This window comes from Trachypithecus francoisi, unplaced genomic scaffold, assembly GCF_009764315.1.
Source record: "Trachypithecus francoisi isolate TF-2019V2 unplaced genomic scaffold, Tfra_2.0 Contig00156, whole genome shotgun sequence".
NCBI lineage: Eukaryota > Metazoa > Chordata > Mammalia > Primates > Cercopithecidae > Trachypithecus > Trachypithecus francoisi.
In genome coordinates, this window is record NW_022680493.1 from 183,687 (window position 1) to 201,291 (window position 17,605).

Consider the following 17,605-nt stretch of genomic DNA (forward strand, 5'->3'; position numbering starts at 1 on the left):
GCTCCACCTGCCGGGTTCACACCATTCTCCTGCCTCAGCCTCCTGAGGAGCTGGGACTTTTCAAGCGCCCACCACCACGCCTGGCTAATTTTTTTGTATTTTTAGTAGAGACAGGGTTTCACCATGTTAGCCAGGATGGTCTTGATCTCCTGATGTTGTGATCCACCCACCTCGGCCTCCCAAAGTACTGGGACTACAGGTGTGAGTCACCGCGCCTGGCCAGAGGAGATAGTTTTAAACCCAGCTCCAAGGAGCCAGCACAGGATGCCTGCCTCTCCCAGGGCCTGACACACTGAAAACTGGAGACATGGCTTTCCGCAGACACGTCAAGACAGTGGTGCTAAGCACGTTCAGGATGTTTAAGATACAAGTTGAAGAAAAATACTTAAGAAAAGCTTCTCTTTCAGAAAGCAATTTGGCCATCTGTATTAAAACTATAAAAATGTGTAAACCATATCTGAACCCATAATCCCACATCTGAAAATCTAGCCTGGGAAAAAGATCCCAAATGTGGAACAAACCAACACAGAACAAACTTCAGACTCCAAGATGTTCATTATAGTATTATTTACGCTCATGGAAAATTGGACATTATCTAAAGGACTTCAAAGATAGAAAAGACAAGTTAATTATGATGGAATTCTATGATCAACTACTATGAAGGTATGGAAAGTGATGATGATGAAGACTACGAAATAACATGGGAAGATGCTGATGATAAAGAATTTAAGGAAAAAGCAGGATACAAAAGTTTATACACACACAGCATGAGCTCAATTGTGGTTTAATTTAAAAGAAGTTAAACTCTCAGACCCTGTACAACAGGCTGGCTTCCAGTAACCTCGGCATTTCCAAGAGAGCCTACAGAGGCCCTGGTCTTGCCTAGGAGACCCCAGGGCCTGAGGATGACACACTCATGGGATTATTTACATAGCCTCCACCTGACCAGTAAGGCCCTGGCTCTGGGTTGATTTGAGGACATGTGAACATTACCAGGGACTGGTGGTGGCAGCGGTGGTGGCAGCAGCAGTGGCAGCGGTAGTTAGGTCAGCATTCCTCTCTCTCTCTCTCTCTCTCTCTAGGAGGTGGAGAGTACGGAAGAGAAGGTAGGTGGAGAATAAGAAGCAGATCAGAGAGGAACTCCTCCTTCCACTTGTTTTTTTACAAACAGGATTAACAAGTAAAGGCAAAAGGCCCCTGCTAGAAGGAAAACAAAAAAGAAGAAAAAGAGAAAAGGGTGGATGCAAGGGAGAGAGGTGAGGAAAAGAGAAGCAAATGTCAAAGCTGCAAGGGAAAAGGGGCCCATTCTGATGACCAGTGTTCCAATGCAAAAGCAAATTCCTAATAAGCTGTCACTCCTTGTCACAGAGTCATGGGTGAGCAGAAAAAATGGCGTTTCCCAGAACAATATCCATGGAAGCAATTCACCAGCAAATCGAGTCCGCAGGAGAACAGAGAGACACACAGACTAGGTGGGGCACATAGCAAAGGGGCAACACTCCAACAGTGATGGCGCAGAGACACTCCCTGGCCTTCCCACTCCCACTCCCCACCCCCGGCAGGCTCCAAAGGGTCCAAGTGCCAGAAGGAAGGGGAGGCTGCAGGACAGGACCAGCTCTACCCTACTCCTCCCGAGCCCCGTTCCCACACACATCAATCTGCGCACTGACAGCTCAGGTAGAAAATGGAAGGCAGGGATGGGGGGATGGTAGAGATGATCAAGATAGAAACCAAACCAATGGGGCCATAAGCCCAGGCAGCTGTCCTCACTAATGGGATAGACCCAGGGGTCTGCTTCTCCCCAGTTGATGTTGACCTTGTGTAGGAATCAGCTGCTTGGACCAGTGACAGAGACAACTGCTGAGGTAGGGTGACAGATGCTCTTACTCACTGAGGGTACAAAGGACTATCTCCAAATCCATCCTCAACCAGCCTGGAACTATCACCCCATCATCCTAAAACAGTGCACAGAAGAAAAGGAAACAGGAGAAAACTTCAAAGCCAGAGAGAGTCCTCCGGGCAGCTGGCTGAGCCCTCCCTCCATTTCTCCACAGCCTTTCAGGCAGGCTCTGGCTCTGCTTCCCAGCCATCATGTGCTTACCTTTGCAGCCTTCCCTCCGCAGGCACAATCAGAAGACCATTTGCCTTACTAGGGCGGGGTAGGGGCGGGTGTGTGTGTCAAAATTCAAAGTGAGACCCTAAAGGTGCTGAGTCCAAAGACCCTAAAGGAGTTTTGTGACCATTAACAATCACAAGGCTAAGGTATTAATAGGTTTTCTGCATTTTTCCTGATAAGGGAGGTCACCCCAAGGACTGTCACAGGCAGCCTATGCTCTGGTCAGCATTGAGCCGGAAGCTTCGGGGGAGAGGTTTAAGGGAGGGGCCCTGCAAATTCCCAAGGGTGATGACCTGGCTTCACTGGGAAAGGAGGCTTCACTTCCAAGAGGCACAGATCTAGGTAGAAGACCAGGAGTAAGGCTCCTGAGACTAGGTATAAACAAAGAGGCAGGAATCCCAGGAAAAAGCCCCGTGCTCCACTCACTGACTACATCTGTACTGACTATGTACCAGCTGTGTGGTCAGGGAGAAAGAAGGGAGGCAGACATGAGGGACTGGGAGTCTGGGGGCTGGGTTGAGGCTGGAACTCAGATAATCATCCATTTCCAGAAAGTTCTGAGCAGCCTGGGAGCAGCAGGGAGGGAGAAGTCAGCTCTATTCCAGGGACTCCACAGAGCTAATGAGGTTGGGGAGTGAAGCTTAAAAGATGGCCAGAGACACACCAGGAACAGAAGGGACAGCATAAGCAAAGGCACAAGGAGGGGAGAACAAAGGTATCTGGGTGGAGAGGGGGAGTCCAGTGAAGTGGAGAGGAGGAGGAAGTGGCTGGAGGTAGGTCGGGGTCTCAGAGGCTAAGCTTGGGCCTTCCGACCATTTAGACCCTTGCCTGTGGGCAGTCATGAAATGCTAACAGGTTTAAAAGAGTAAGTAACATGGTCAGAACCAGAAAAATCCTGGGCAGCTGAGGAAGAACAGAGGTGCCAGAAGATATGCAATCGGAACTGGAGAGACCAGTTCCGTGTACTGGCTGTGGGGCAAAGGGCTGCCATGGTTGTGACAAACCCACCTGGCCAGCTGTGCCTGCATTCCTTACTCATTTTGTAATTTTTATGATGGGCAACCCACAAACATCCTGCATTCCTTAATTTAGGGCTAGTGCTGCCAGGTGGCAAACTGCCCTCCCTTCACCTTGAGTGGCTTTACAGTCTTATTTCTGGGTTCGAGTATTAGGAAATGCAGCATGCATCCCTGTTTGCTATGGTATCTTCTCCTCCTCCTTCTTTTCTCACTGCCGTTGAAGTTGGAATGCTGTATCTTGACATCCACACCTCAGAGTACAAGGAGCCAAATAGTATTTTCCCAAGCTGGTGAGCTAAGGTCAGGGGTGGGAGGAGAGGCCTTGAGGACAAAGAGCAACTCTTGTTCTTCTCTATCTCAACCAGGAAAGCCTCTCCCCACTCATTCCTTCAATATCCTTATTTTGAGATATAAGTTATCACGGTAATTACAGAGGCATAAGCCAGATGGGAGGGGTTAACAGCTTTCTATAGACAGAGTATGAGTCATAATAACTTGTGAAAGTTCACACCTGTGTGTGGAGCTTGGTAAGTGGCCCCACTCTGAAGAGGCCTACAGGCCCGGGATGGCCTCTGAGTCCTCTGAGATTCTGCCACCTGGCTCATTCCACCATCCGTTATCCTCTGACTCCAAGGAGTCCAAACCAATAGAAGGAAGGGTCCTGATGCTGGCCCTGAGTGGGGGTGCAGCAGGAGGTGGTGGGAGTCATGAAGAATTCACCACCACAGAAGCAGGCAGAAGAAACAGGCAGGATGAATGGAGAGTGCAGAGGCAGGAGTGGACCCTCCCAGTAACGGCTGCTATTTACTGAAGGTTTACCATGAGAAGAATGCCTCACAGCCCTCCCCACCAAGGAAGAAACTGAGGCCTGCAGAGCTTAAGTAGCCTGCCTGAGGTCACTGACTGGAAAGTGCCAGTGCCAGGACTGAACCCAGGCAGTCTGAGCACATAGCACACTCTCGGCCCTGGATACTGGACTGTGAGCAACACTGAGGGCACCCTGGCCATGAGGAGCATCACTGATGCCCTGAGAAGGCACTAAACCTGGACTCAGACGCTGGGGTTTGAGCCGCAGCCCTGCTGTTGTCTATGAGACTTTCAGAGCCTGTCCCTCTCTGAGACTGTTTCCTCACCTGTGACATGGAGCAGAAGTTTCTACATTGCCTGGCCTCAGGGGTCTGGGAAAATCCTAGAAGAGACTGAAAGGGAAGCTAAGGAAGTGGAAATGGGACATGGCCCCTACTTCAAGTAGAATGAAACCCTTGTGACCTGCTATAAGCGGAAGGTTGTGCAGCATTTCAATGGGGCAGAAAGAAATTCGATACTGAAAAGCCTGCTTGGGAACCCCTGTACTAAATGTCTTAGAAGCCACTGCTATTTTGAGCATTCTTTCTGTCTAATCTTAAATGGTGTGTGTGTGTGTGCATGTGTATGTGTGCATGTGTGTGTGTGTGTGTGAATGAAGAGTCAAAATGACAGCAGGGTGTCTGGGCCAGGGAGAAGCTGAGAGGCTATAAAGAGGACTAACAGCCCACAAGGTTTATTTGCTCAACAAACAGGGCAGAAAGGTCAAAACCAGGTGCTACAAAATCCCTTTCTTCTTCTAGAATATAACCATAAAACGGAGAACACAGGCAGTTCCTAATTTGTAGGCAGGATGTGCTCCAAATGTTTCTCCTTCCACCTCTTTTTTTTTCAGGGTTCAGGTTTCCCATTACCATTTTATTATTATTTATTTATTTATTTATTTATTTACTTTTGAGACGGAGTCTTGCGCTGTCACCCAGGTTGGAGTGCTGTGGCCGGATCTCAGCTCACTGCAAGCTCCGTGTCCCGGGTTCACGCCATTCTCCTGCCTCAGCCTCCCGAGTAGCTGGGACTACAGGCGCCACCACCTTGCCCGGCTAGTTTTTTTTGTAGTTTTTAGTAGAGACGGTGTTTCAGCGTGTTAGCCAGGATGGTCTTGATCTCCTGACCTCGTGATCCGCCCGTCTCGGCCTCCCAAAGTGCTGGGATTACAGGCTTGAGACACCGTGCCCGGCCCACCATTTTATTATTTATTAGGTAATATTGTTTACTGGAAAGGTAGGGCAAAGTTTAAGCATTTCTCGACTTAGTTGTCTGGACTCGGACCATATTTTTCCAAAATGATCAATTACGGTGAGACTGGAGCAGATGATAAGAGAGTAGCTGGGAAGTGGGAGAAAAAGAGGAAAAGATTCTTCCCTAAGGTAGAAAGTTAACCCTTGGAAGAGAAGGAAAGGATGAAGAGAAGAAAAATGTATGAGGAAAAGAAAAGAAAAAAAAAAAGATGATACTGACAAGATAAGAAAAAAGGAGGTATATATGTTTGAAAAACCAAAACTAAAATATTCCTGATGCTAAGTTGTGAAGTGGAAAGAGGAGGGAGGATGGGCAGTTCCTAGTGTTCCAGGGAAAGCAGAGAGGCAGTTGGGAGGAGACGCTAACTTAGGCCCGCTTTCCCCAAAGTGTGACTCACAAAACACCCATCACTTGAGACAGTTCTTGGAAAAGTTTTCTAGTGAGGCAAGCTCAGGAAACACTTCTGGGGTTACAGTGTACACCGGGGTACTGAAGGCTCTGCAGGAATGAGACCTGCTTTACATGGTTCAACCCAGCAATCCTCAAGCGTATTTGGCTCCATTTGGGGAAGCATGCTTTTGGAGGAGCACTGTCTTAGGTGGTGTCCAGTGTTAGCCAGCACAGCTGTGCCACCGGTCTGAGCTGGCTTGCTTAGTTGTTCCGTCTACTTAGATTGAGGAGGGCAGGAGCATGTAGCTGGTAGAGGACATTCAGAAATCTACCGTGTTGAGCCTGGGGAGTATGTAAATTGTATCACAGGAATTTAAGCTGGTGGCCAGATTTTACTGGTCCAATATTTGTTTTGACTTCAAAACAGGGAAGTCTCACATTCACCTAAACTGCAACATATCTAGATGTAGCATCCCACCCTCCAGTCTTCATTGAAAACAGCTACCTCCGTTCAAAAATCCAGCATAATCACTAACTCTCTTTTACCCTCTTTACCCAAGTATGTCTTTTATTTATATTTCTCTCTCTCTCTCTCTCTCTCTATATATATATATATTTTGAAACGGAGTCTCACTCTGTTGCCCAGACTAGAGTGCAGTGGCACGATCTCGGTTCACTGCAACCTCCGCCTCCTGGGTTCAAGAGATTCTCCTGCCTCAGCCTCCCGAGTAGCTGGGATTACAGCCGCCCACCACTATGTCCAGCTAATTTTTGTATTTTCAGTAGAGAAGGGGTTTCGCCATATTGGCCAGGCTGGTCTCAAACTCCTGACTTCAAGTGATCCACCGGCCTTGGCCTCCCAAAGTGCTGGGATTAGAGGCATGAGCCACTGCGCCTAGGCCCAAACATATATTTTAACCTACCTATATGGCACCCAGACCATGGCTGTCTGCCTTCTACTCAGGCAGATTTGTGGGATGCTGTCAGATGCCCTGCTGGATAAGATATGACAGCACTGTATCCACAATACATCCCTCATCTACTGGCATAGCAACTGTTAAGAGAGAGAAACGAGATGCAGCTGGCACAGCTTGTTACTAGTCATCCCTGCTGTCTCCTGGTGATGGTGGCTGCCTCTTCCAGGTGCTCGCTGCCACTGCTTTAATAACAGGCTCCTGAATCTTGCCGTCACTAGTATGTGCTCACTGACATCAGACAAATGTTTCTCGATCACAGCTTTTCTTAAATGAATACTTGTTGGGTTAAAGTGACCTGCACTTTGCAAGACATTTACCTATTCTCTCTTGCATTCTCCAATATTCTTCCAAGGTGACCCATAACTGCGTGGCTGACTTGCTTGCAGGTTTCATAGGCCCCCGGTCTGTACTTCACTTGGTCAAATAATTCAAACAGCCTCAAGGGGTTTGCCCACCACCTGCTGTCCTGCTTCAGTTTCCTTGTAACAGGGCTTGTTCTGCTCTCTCCTGCCTCACAGGCTTAGCCCTGACACCTGGCCTCAGAGCTTCTGGTGCTTTCCTACCTCAGCGGGCATCTCGATTTCCAGGAACATGCAAGGCTCCTTTCTGCCTTGAGGTCCCTGCTCACTGGCCCCAGCTGAGAAGCCCATCTCCCTGCAGACTTTAGAACCTAGTTTATATCCTGGTCCTTCCAAGCCATTGCTCTCTCTCCTTCCTCTGAGCTTCCAAAGCATTTGGCAGCAACCATCCAATCACAGGCTATTTGGGTCTGTTAACAAATCATTCCCTGGGAGGGTCCCAATTGCCAGAAGCAGGTTGGAGGCTTCGGGACAGGGCAGGACCGAGACCTTACACTTCTTCAGAATCTCCCTGCAGTGAGTGATGCAGCACAATGCCACAGCAGTCCTCAAGGGCTTCCCCTGGGGTCCCAGGGAAGGTGCACAGAGTCCCTTGACTTTGATGGAAGCTGTAAACTGCCAACAATCTTCCTACCTAAAGCAGAGTTTATCTCAAAATGAAATGGACATTGGGCCTTGTAGAAATGGGCGTACTCAGACTCTTCAAATGAATTTCAATGAAATTGGGTGCCTAGATAAGTTAGATGTGTCATTGCACCTAGGAGGTTACAGTCTAAAGACATGAATTTAAGTGTTAGGGATAATCTTGAAATATCAAAGTTATACTCTTGGGAAAATAATGCTCCTCAAATACACTGAAAAATTTACTTCAATAAAGATGCCTCTTAGATCAATCTGATTCTCCATGCCTTGGTGATGAAAGTTGACCTATCCTTAGCATTACTTTCCTAAGCAGGGCTAAAGTCCAACACATATGGATCAGATGAGCAGTGAGAAACTTTTTCTCAGACTCAGCCCAGTCCACATGACTCTCAGATGGCCCACGAATCAGATTTCTCCAGATATTTCACCAGGGGCTGGCATGCAGGCATGCAACCTGAACCAAGGGCACTGTCTCCAGGTGCCCCAGGACACACAGTCTGACTGACTGGATAAACTTCAGAGTTACCTAAAAGTCTGACATCTAAATGATGGTTTTATTTTTTAAAGGAAAATACACAGCTACACAAACCCAGGGAATAATCAGTGTTTACTTTGGAATAATTAGGGTTGTCTTTTTTCCCAATTTTGCTGGAAGGCTACTTTAGAAAACAAAAACAGAACAATGAAAACACTCCAGCATTTCCCATGGCTAACAGAGTTGACAGCAATAGGCAAGCACACTGTTTGGTGTTTAGCTCATCTGCACTGGTGGTTGGGGGGCTGACTCCTCGCTGTAAGTGCCAGGTGTCTGTGAAATCACTCCCCTTCCCCTGCCCTCATTACACACACATCTGATACGCAGCTGCACACACACACCCTCTCTCATTCCACCTTCCCAGGCCTCACCTGGTTGATAACATAGATGCCGTAGTCCAGCTGCTGGCGCTGCAGGATGGGGTGCAAGTAATACAGCCAGTACTTGAGGTGCTCCTGCCGGTTGCGGAATGGAATGATGATGGCCACCTTGTGAGGAGAGACGCAGTCCCTGGGGGTGTAGCGGCCACCCATCTTCACATTTGGGTTCTGCTTCGCCACAAGCTCCAGGTCCACAGGCATGTTAAACTCAATCAGCATGGGGCCCACTAGAGAGGTGGAGGGAGGGAGAAGTTAGCAGGCCACAGGACTCGCCACTGCTCCACAGGCTGCATCAGACAGCCAGGCTGCAGCTGCAGAGGAAAAGTCTCCTCCTGGGAGGCAACGTGGCCACGGAGAGGGCGCTCTTGCCAGCATCAGGCACCACATCCAGTACTAGGTGACCAACCATCCCCAGAAACCCCCTTCAGTGTGGGGCAAACCTAGATGGTTGGTCACTCTGTGAAGCACTCGCCTGCCCAGCACCCTCCCCGCTCCGACTCCACTGTAAAATGGAAGTAATTTCTACCCAGACTTCCTGATAGGCTATTGTAGAAATCAGTGATCATGGATGAGAAGGCAGTTTCTCAAAACCCCTGAGATTGAGACTTAGCTCTGCCACCTCTCAGCTGCGTGGCCTTGGACAAATGACTGACATCATCTCTGATTCTAGCCTAAGAATGGGGAAGGATGTGTGTGTGTGTGTGCACACACACATGTGCACACATGTACGTTGGAGACGTCAGTGTGGAGGGAGTTAGCTTCAAAGTGGAAGGTAGCAGGAGTGGCATGAGTGACCATGTCTCAGGAAGGGACTCGATAGAAGGTGAACCAAGCTCTGGGAGGGATGGAGGCAAACAGACCCCAGAGGAGACTGAGGGAAAATAAAAGAAATAGCTGGAAAGAACACAGAAGAATGCTTAGTAACAGAGGGGATAAAGCAACAAAGAGGAAGAAGAAGTAACAAAGAGGGAGGGATAACTCCCAAGTTTCTGGCCTAGAAGAACATGGATGAGGGAAGTTAGTATGAGAGTGCTTGCCTCAGAAGAAAATGGGATGAGGTGCAGATTGTGGATTGTGAGGTAACGGCAGGTGGGAAGAGGGACGAGGAAAAGGTCACATACAAGGTATGTGGTACGCACGGTACAGTCTAGGCAACACAGGGAACCAAAGCTTTGCTGAGAGTCAAGAGCCAACACTTGAACCCGGGCTCCCCATACTCTCTGCAGACCAGACCTCCTCAAAATGAGTTCCAGAAAACATTAGACCCAGCAAGATGCTTAATGGAAAAACACGTCCCGTGGTCAAGTAAGAATGGGAACACTGCATATTAAATCCTGCTTCTGCTAAGTCACGACACACATCAAAGGCTCTGAGAAGTTGTGTAGTCAAAAAAAAACCCCTCCGTTATATTTAACCCACCATTTCCCAAACTTATTTGGCTACAGAATCATTTTTCCAGGGAACACACTTTGGGAACTGTTACTCTAGTGTAACCGGCTTCACCTGTGAAGCAAATGAGCCACAAGAACAAAGGAAGGAACCCAGAGAACAGGTAGGAATACCAACTAGAAGCACAGATCAAAACCTGAAACCCGCCCAGGGCCAGTGAGCAGGCCTCAGCCTGCCCTGTTTATCAATAATGTGTGGCTCTCCGAGCACCCCCTACTCCCGGAATCACTCACCCTTCTGAATTGAACAGGCTGAGAAAAAAAGCTGTGGGCCTGGTTCCTCTCACCAGATAGCTGTCTCTTCCATCCCCTTCCCCAGTACACAACTCACACCTTCCCTCCCTCCATAGCTGACCCAGGTCCACCATCACAGGACCTGTTCCCATTAGTCCATTTTCTTCTGAGAAACAGCCCTGACCATGTTACTTTCCCACTAAAACCTCCAATGGCTCTAAGGCTGTGTGACCCTGCACAAGGGAAGGCCAAGGGCCACAGCTAAGCAATAGGCCCTTCAATCTCAGCTCTGTCTGTCTCCCTCCCCATCCCTTAAGCCACGCCTATCCACACTTTTCTCTTTGCCAGAAATGCTCTTCCCACTCTCCTCTAACCAGCAAACTTCTGCATTGAGAGGCTTCAACCAAGCTTGGTCCTTTTACTCTCTGTGCTATCACAGAGCTCAGGCAGCAGACCCTCTGGGGCAGGGAAGAAGATCCTCAGGGCTCCCTCTATGAAGCCCTGCTCCCTCTCTGGCCATGCACCTCCCTCCTGGAGGGACAGGGTCCTTGAAGTTCAGTCCCTTGTAAGACTGCCTACTGAGCCAGCTCCCACCTCCCAGGGTGCCCTGAAGTGAGGAGGCACTGTGCTCTTCAGAGAAGACCAGGACTCAGCCAGCGGTCACCCTGGACAAGTTTTTCCCAAACCTATCACCAGACTTGCTTGAGGAAGTTAGTACAAATACAGAACCTCGGGCCCTTCCCTTAGAGAGTCTGTGGACTTTGGGAAAGACCTAAATGGCTACCTAACAAGGAGTCCAGATGATTCTCACTGGGCAAGCTGGGTAGTAGAGCTCTGATGGGCCATGTGATGGGCATCTCTGATGTCAAGCCTTAGAGCTTTTGGGCAAAGAGGGCCCTCGGGGATTCCCACCATTCACACCCTTCTCCACAAGGTCGGCCAGGCCTGGGCTGCCCAACACCCAACCCTGGGCAAAGCCCTCTGGAGGGCCCTGCTGCACAGTGAACTTGTGAAAAACATGAAGAAAAGATCTGTCACAGGGTTCTTTTCACTTCAGAGGGCCCCTACAACATCTGCAGCCCCCACCCCACCTTTGGTTCTGAGGATGCTGCTAAACATAACCCCATTTTGGGGAACCCAAGAAGCACCTGGGCTGTCACCCTGCCGACTTGCTCGTAGCTTCTGAAACCCACCCAGGAAACAGGAATTCACACGTGGCCTGGCTCGCTTCTGCGGGACAGACACCTGCAGGCTGGAAAGTGTCCTGGTGTTGCCCCATCATGTGTTTCAGAAAGATGATCTTGAAGTCAAGAGCCCCGGACAGGAGAAGAGATGCCTGGGTCCTGGTCCAGCTCCACCAGTGACTTTCCAGATGATCTTTGGTATCCTGAGAGTGGAGAGTACATCCACTCTCAGGGTACTGGTTTCCTCATTTGTAAACTGCAGGGATTGGACTGGATGATCTCTAAGGTCTCAGAACGCCCTGACGTGCCCAGTGACACTTGGTAAACCAGGAGGAGTGCAGGGATCCGAAGTGAGATCTTTAGACAAATCCTTGCTCTCACCTTCCCTGCCCTCAGCATGAATGTCCAAGCAGACAGGAGACGTAAGTGTCCCGCATAGGAGAGGTAGAAAGAAGCCTTGATCACCAAGCATCACATTTACCTATGCCTCCTCTTACCTCAATTCCCAGGCTTTCTCAGCCTCTTTCTTGGATGTCCATCTTTGCCCCCTTCTCTTCTCACTCTCCCTACACCCAGGTATTTGGTTTAAGCACATGACAGTTTCCAAACCTCTGTTTCCATCTCCTGTCTCTCTCCTGACCTCACAGCCAATAGAACATGGCTAGCCATATGCCATGGGCACCTTAAACTCAACCTGCCCCAAATGGACTCTCATGCAACCCCATCACCATCGCCACCTACAGCCAGACCTGCTTCTCCTCAGGATTCCCTCAGCAACTGACACCACCAACGCCCCAGGGCAGAAGCTGCTACCTGGGTGGTGCATCTTCTATTCCTCCTCCTCTCTCCCCAACCCCAACACACACACTAACACTCTCTCACCCTCACATACACACACACGCCCACTCACTCCCACGCTGGGGGGTGTCCACAGCATGCTGACAATCCACAGAAGCTGATCGAGTACTAAGCCAGAGAGTCTTTCCTCTGAAATGTCAGTTAAATGCAAACTTGCCCTGTGATATGTGTCAAGACCACTTTCAATTTGTTTCAGTTGATACTTTCTGGGTACCTACTGTGTGCCAGTCCAAGAAGGACTGGGTTGAGGTAGGGAGGGAGGATGGACAAGACAAATCCTGCCTTCCAGGAGCTCCCTGCTGAGTGTGTGGCAGAACCTAAATGAAAATTACCCTGGTTTAAGGATGGTCAAGGAGCTTACTCCTCCAATGGCTCTGTGCAGAGCTTTATCACTGAATAGCCTCTTCTCGCTCTCCTGCTCCCTTCTGAACTTGCTGTGCCTCTTGCACAACCCCCATCGTGCTTCCAACACATTGAGACACCTTGACTCCCAATTCTGCCCTTCTTGCCCAATCTGGCAATTTTCTCTCCACCTTCTCTCTCTGAAGCCTCCACAACTCTAAAGATCTTGCAGCTTACACCTCTAAGACAACAGACAGCAGCCCCAGACCTGGAATTGAATGACTAATTGGGTCGAGTGCCAGCCAGGAGGCCTTCTGAGTGCCCTGCACACCTCCTGCCAAACTGCAGGGGCCATGCTCTGCTACACACCTGGCTCTGTCCCAGTGAGAAACTCCAGAGAACTCAGACTCCAGGAGGGCAATGACTACCTCTGTTCAGAATCATGCAGACCTGCGACCAGGTTTCAGAGCCACTGCCTGGGGTCACAAGGAGAGGCTCTGGGAGGAGGCAGAGGGCTGAGGACTTCATGACAGTCCTCAGGACGAGCCAAGGCGCCCTTGCTGTGTGGCGCATGGCGTGTGCTACCACAAGCTCTCGGCCCCGCTGGGCTGGCTTGTGTGTTTTCTTGGCTCTGGAAGCTGGGAGGCAGGGTTACGTAAGCAGGTGAGCAGATGTAAGCTGTCCTCGGCTCCCCCAGCTCAAGCCCCGCCACGTGGGCCTCTCGGCTGGGAGTCCAGGTCATGGCCTTGCATGTAAGTCGCTCAATAACTTCAATGTGTGAGCTCAACTCAGACCAATTCCACTGCTCCCCTGCCTGGCACAGCAAACCCAAACACAAATATGCCCCTCCATCAAAGGCCCTGCTAATCTAAGCCAACACCAGCACGGACTCCTGACTGGTTTTCATGCTGGCTGAAGCACTAGTTCAATCCTTTAGCCTCAGCAAAACAGGCTGAAACATCTAGTCACTGCTTGTCAACTGACTGGACAGTGGGTGGAAAGAAGCGTTGGCCTGATGCTTTATTGTGACAATGTTTCACTAGCCCAGGAATGAAATCATAAAAGTAAAGACCATGTAGGTGTTTTTTCATTAAAGGTAATCAATGTATAGGAATGCCCTTTCTTCCAAGATTAAGTGCTTCTTACTCTTTGAATATTAAAATGTCCTTTCTCTTATGAAATCATCATGGTAGATTTTCATACTGGACTGATTTTTAAAATTTAATTTAAAAAAAATCCTTCCTTGGCAGCCATGGGTCAGGACTCTAAGTTTCTTTTGAAAATTTCCTGGACAGGAAATTCAAGTATTCAGGAAACATTTGGGAACACGTGGAACTAGGCAGTGCCTAGAACTCTGTGGTTCTGAGAGCTGGGATGTTGGAATTTCCTCCTAGGTCTCAGACCTGACAGTATACTGCACAGTCCCTCTTCACAAGCCAGCTCCCCCACCAGTGCTGCTCCACAGGCTCATGTGGGTGGGCCGCTTCTCTCTGTACCAATCTTCCAAAGGCCAGGTGCGCACCGCAAGCTGAGTCAGGCATTACCACCAAATTCCCCAGCTTGGGAAAAGATTTGCTTGCAGCATTCTCGTGAAATCACGGTGCCCCTTGAGGCCCCTTGGGCTAGAAATGAGAAGCACCATTTACTGTACGTGGCTCACCCATCATTCTGGGAAGAGTGCAAGCTCTCTAAGTCTCCAAGGGCTTCAATATCACCAAATCTAACAGCTGCCTGGCCTTAGCTCAAACATCACCTCCCCTAGGAAGCCTTCCCAGACCACTCAAGGTTGGTTCTTAAGCACTTCACCCACATCCCCTAAGCACTCACAGCACCACATTCATTCATATTCAAACGTGTACCCAGTTAGTATGTATCACATGCCAGGTGGTACAGGGCATGAGGGGCCGGGGGTGGGGGAGCGGGCAGGCAGCCGGGTGAGCAAGTAAAGAAGAGGTCTTTGGCCGGGCGCGGTGGCTCAAGCCTGTAATCCCAGCACTTTGGGAGGCCGAGACGGGCGGATCACGAGGTCAGGAGATCGAGACCATCCTGGCTAATACGGCGAAACCCCGTCTCTACTAAAAAATACAAAAAACTAGCCGGGCGACGAGGCGGGCGCCTGTAGTCCCAGCTACTCGGGAGGCTGAGACAGGAGAATGGCGTGAACCCGGGAGGCGGAGCTTGCAGTGAGCTGAGAGCCGGCCACTGCACTCCAGCCTGGGCGGCAGAGCAAGACTCCGTCTCAAAAAAAAAAAAAAAAAAAAAAAAAAAAAAAAAGAAGAGGTCTTTGAGGCTGGGTGTGGTGGCTCATGTTTGTAATCCCAGCACTTTAGGAGGCCGAGACAGGTAGGTCACCTTGAGGTCAGGGGTTGGAGATAAGCCTGGCCAACATGGTGAAATCCCATCTCTACGAAACCCCACCTCTTCTAAAAATACAAAAATTAACCGGGTGTGGTGTAGCTGTAATCTCAGCTACTTGGGAGGCTAAGGCAGGAGAATCTCTTGAACCTGGGAGGTGACGGCTGCAGTGAGCCGAAATCACACCATTGCACTCCAGCCTGGGCGACAGAGCAAGACTCTGTCTCAACAACAACAAAAAAAGGTCTTTGCCCCCAGCAGTCAAGGAGACCAGCAAAGCCAACAGTACTGGGTGAGTGTGACAGGTAACAAACAAGCTAAAACTAGCACAGAAGAAGGGGAATCAACCAGGGGTCAGGGAAGAGAGTCAAGGAAAGCTTTGCAAAGAAGCAGCCTCCATCAGGGCCCCTCAGTCCTCTTGGGAGGATTCATCACAGAGTTGTGTCCACTTGGCTGCCATGCACATGGGAATACACCAACAAATCCTAGTTGTGTGGGTGACATGCAACTATCCTCTCCACTTCTCTGCCACCAGCACAAGTAACAAAGGTTTCCATAAACCTACAAGAAAACTTAACAGAAGAGCAGGGGATGGAGAGTCACCAGAAGGGACTCTTGATTCTCATGTGAAGCATTTCTCACTGAGTTTCAAAATCTAACTCATGAAGGTTTCGAAGGTGCAGGAAATGATTTTTTTTTTTCTTCTTTTTGAGACGGAGACTTGCTCTGTCACCAGGCTAGAATGCGGTGGCGCAATCTCGGCTCACTGCAACCTCTGCCTTCCGGGTTCAAGCGATTCTCCTGCCACAGCCTCCCGAGTAGCTGGGACTACAGGCATGCACCACCACACCCAGTTAATTTTTGTATTTTTAGTAGAGACGGGGTTTCACCATGTTGGCCAGGATGGTCTCAATCTCTTGACCTCATGATCCGCCTGCCTCGGCCTCCCACAGTGCTGGGATTACAGGCATGAGCCACCGTGCTTGGCTGATTTGTTTCTTAAATCAGATGTTTGTGGTATTTTTCTTTATACCTTTGGTTATATCTTTAAACTTGAACAATAAATATTTTAAAATATGACCCACAGATGGGAAAGGTGACCCTCTCCCTAGTCCCATTCCTAATAAGGAAGTATCTTCCAAAATAAGGATGTCAAAACATACAACTCAGTGACTAGAAAACAGAATTAGTCTTATTCTTAATGCTGACATGATATCTCTTGGGTACACCACACACAAACACAAGTTCAACACCCCCAACACCCACTGTTCTTTCCACCAACTCACCATCCAAGCCACTATTAGGTCCCAGGGAAAGAAACACTTTTTCTTTTCTTTTTTTTAAGAGACAGTGTCTCGCTCTGTCACCCAGACCAGAGTGCAATGGCATGATTATCGAACTCCTGGGCTCAAGCAATCCTCTCACCTCAGCCTCCCGTGGGACTACAGCACGTGCCACCACACCCAGCTAAGTGAGAAACGCTTTTTCACCAGTAAACAGAACACATCTGTGGTCTCAGTACCCTCCATTTGGGAACAGAGAGAAAAACAAAGAATTTGCTGCAAAAAAATTAGTCCAGGTGCAGTGGCTCACACCTGTGGTCAGGAGTTCGAGACCAGCCTGGCCAATATGGTGAAACCAAGTCTCCATTAAAAATACAAAAGTTAGCCGGGCGTGGTGGCACTTGCCTGTAATCCCAGCTACCTGGGAGGCTGAGGCAGGAGAATTGCTGGAACCTGGGAGGTGGAGGCTGTAGAGAGCTGAGATCATACCTTTGCACTCCAGCCTAGACTCCGTCTCAAAAAGGAAAAAATAATAAAAAATAAAAAAATTAAAGGAGACTGCCAGCCAAGGTCCACACAGCAGACCGTAGGTGGCCAAGTGGGAAGCTGGACCAACTGGGCACAGTGGGGCCAGCTGCTCATCCATTCATCTGTGCTCAGGAGCAGTCCTGCCACATGCCTGAACTGCCACACTTGGTAGTTCTTCTAAAACATGACTTAAAAGTGACCTCGTCAGCAATGAACCACTGACTGACCTCAGTGGAACTGCCATTTCTCATGCCTTGCTCTCTCCCTCATTAAAGCCCCACTCAACCTTCAAAGGCCAAGCACTCAAGCTTGCTTTCAAATGCTGGTAGGTTCCCGTCTATTGCAGGGGCTTTCACACTGTGGAGTACAGGAAGAATCATCTGCGGAAGTACGTGAATTTGCAGATTCTTGGGTTCTACTCACCAGATTGATTTGATAAGCCTGGGGCAGGGGCCCAGGAATCTGCATTTTAAGAAGCACTCTAGGTAACTGTAATTTTGATGCAATTCCCTGGACTACATTTTGAGAAACACTGATTTACAGGTTCACTTATTAACTACCACTTCCTTCCCACCCCATGAAGCTATTTAAGAATGAGGTCAAGAAAAACAACTTACACTCAGGAACTACTGTGTATTTTCCTCTCTGACAATGTGTAACACGTTTTGCTTTCAGCTTTTGCAAACGGTCAAATACAGTAACTATGCTGGGACCCATGGTATGAATATCTTTTTTTTTTGAAACTGGGTCTTGCTCAGTAACCCAGGCTGGATTGTAATGGTACCAGCTCACTGCAGCCTCAAACTGCTGGGCCCAAGCAATCTCCTGGGCTGTAGTCTTGGCCTCCTGAGT

General features: G+C 49.1%; 1 protein-coding gene across 3 annotated transcripts in view; it reads right to left on the reverse strand.

Annotated features, from left to right (window-relative positions):
- The window catches only part of B4GALT1 (beta-1,4-galactosyltransferase 1), a 56,847-nt gene that overhangs the window by 14,746 nt on the left and 24,496 nt on the right, over nucleotides 1-17,605 (reverse strand). Inside the window, exons 2-4 of one of the 3 annotated variants that reach the window (XM_033187809.1) lie at nucleotides 8,513-8,748; nucleotides 4,269-4,334; nucleotides 3,478-3,532 (exon numbers count right to left, since the gene is read on the reverse strand). In XM_033187809.1, coding sequence (XP_033043700.1) covers nucleotides 3,488-3,532; nucleotides 4,269-4,334; nucleotides 8,513-8,748 — 347 coding nt within the window. In that variant the 3' untranslated portion in view covers nucleotides 3,478-3,487. Of the gene's footprint in view, nucleotides 1-156; nucleotides 3,533-4,268; nucleotides 4,335-8,512; nucleotides 8,749-17,605 lie in introns of those variants that run through there. The other 2 variants (XM_033187874.1, XM_033187727.1) reach the window with 2 other exon arrangements.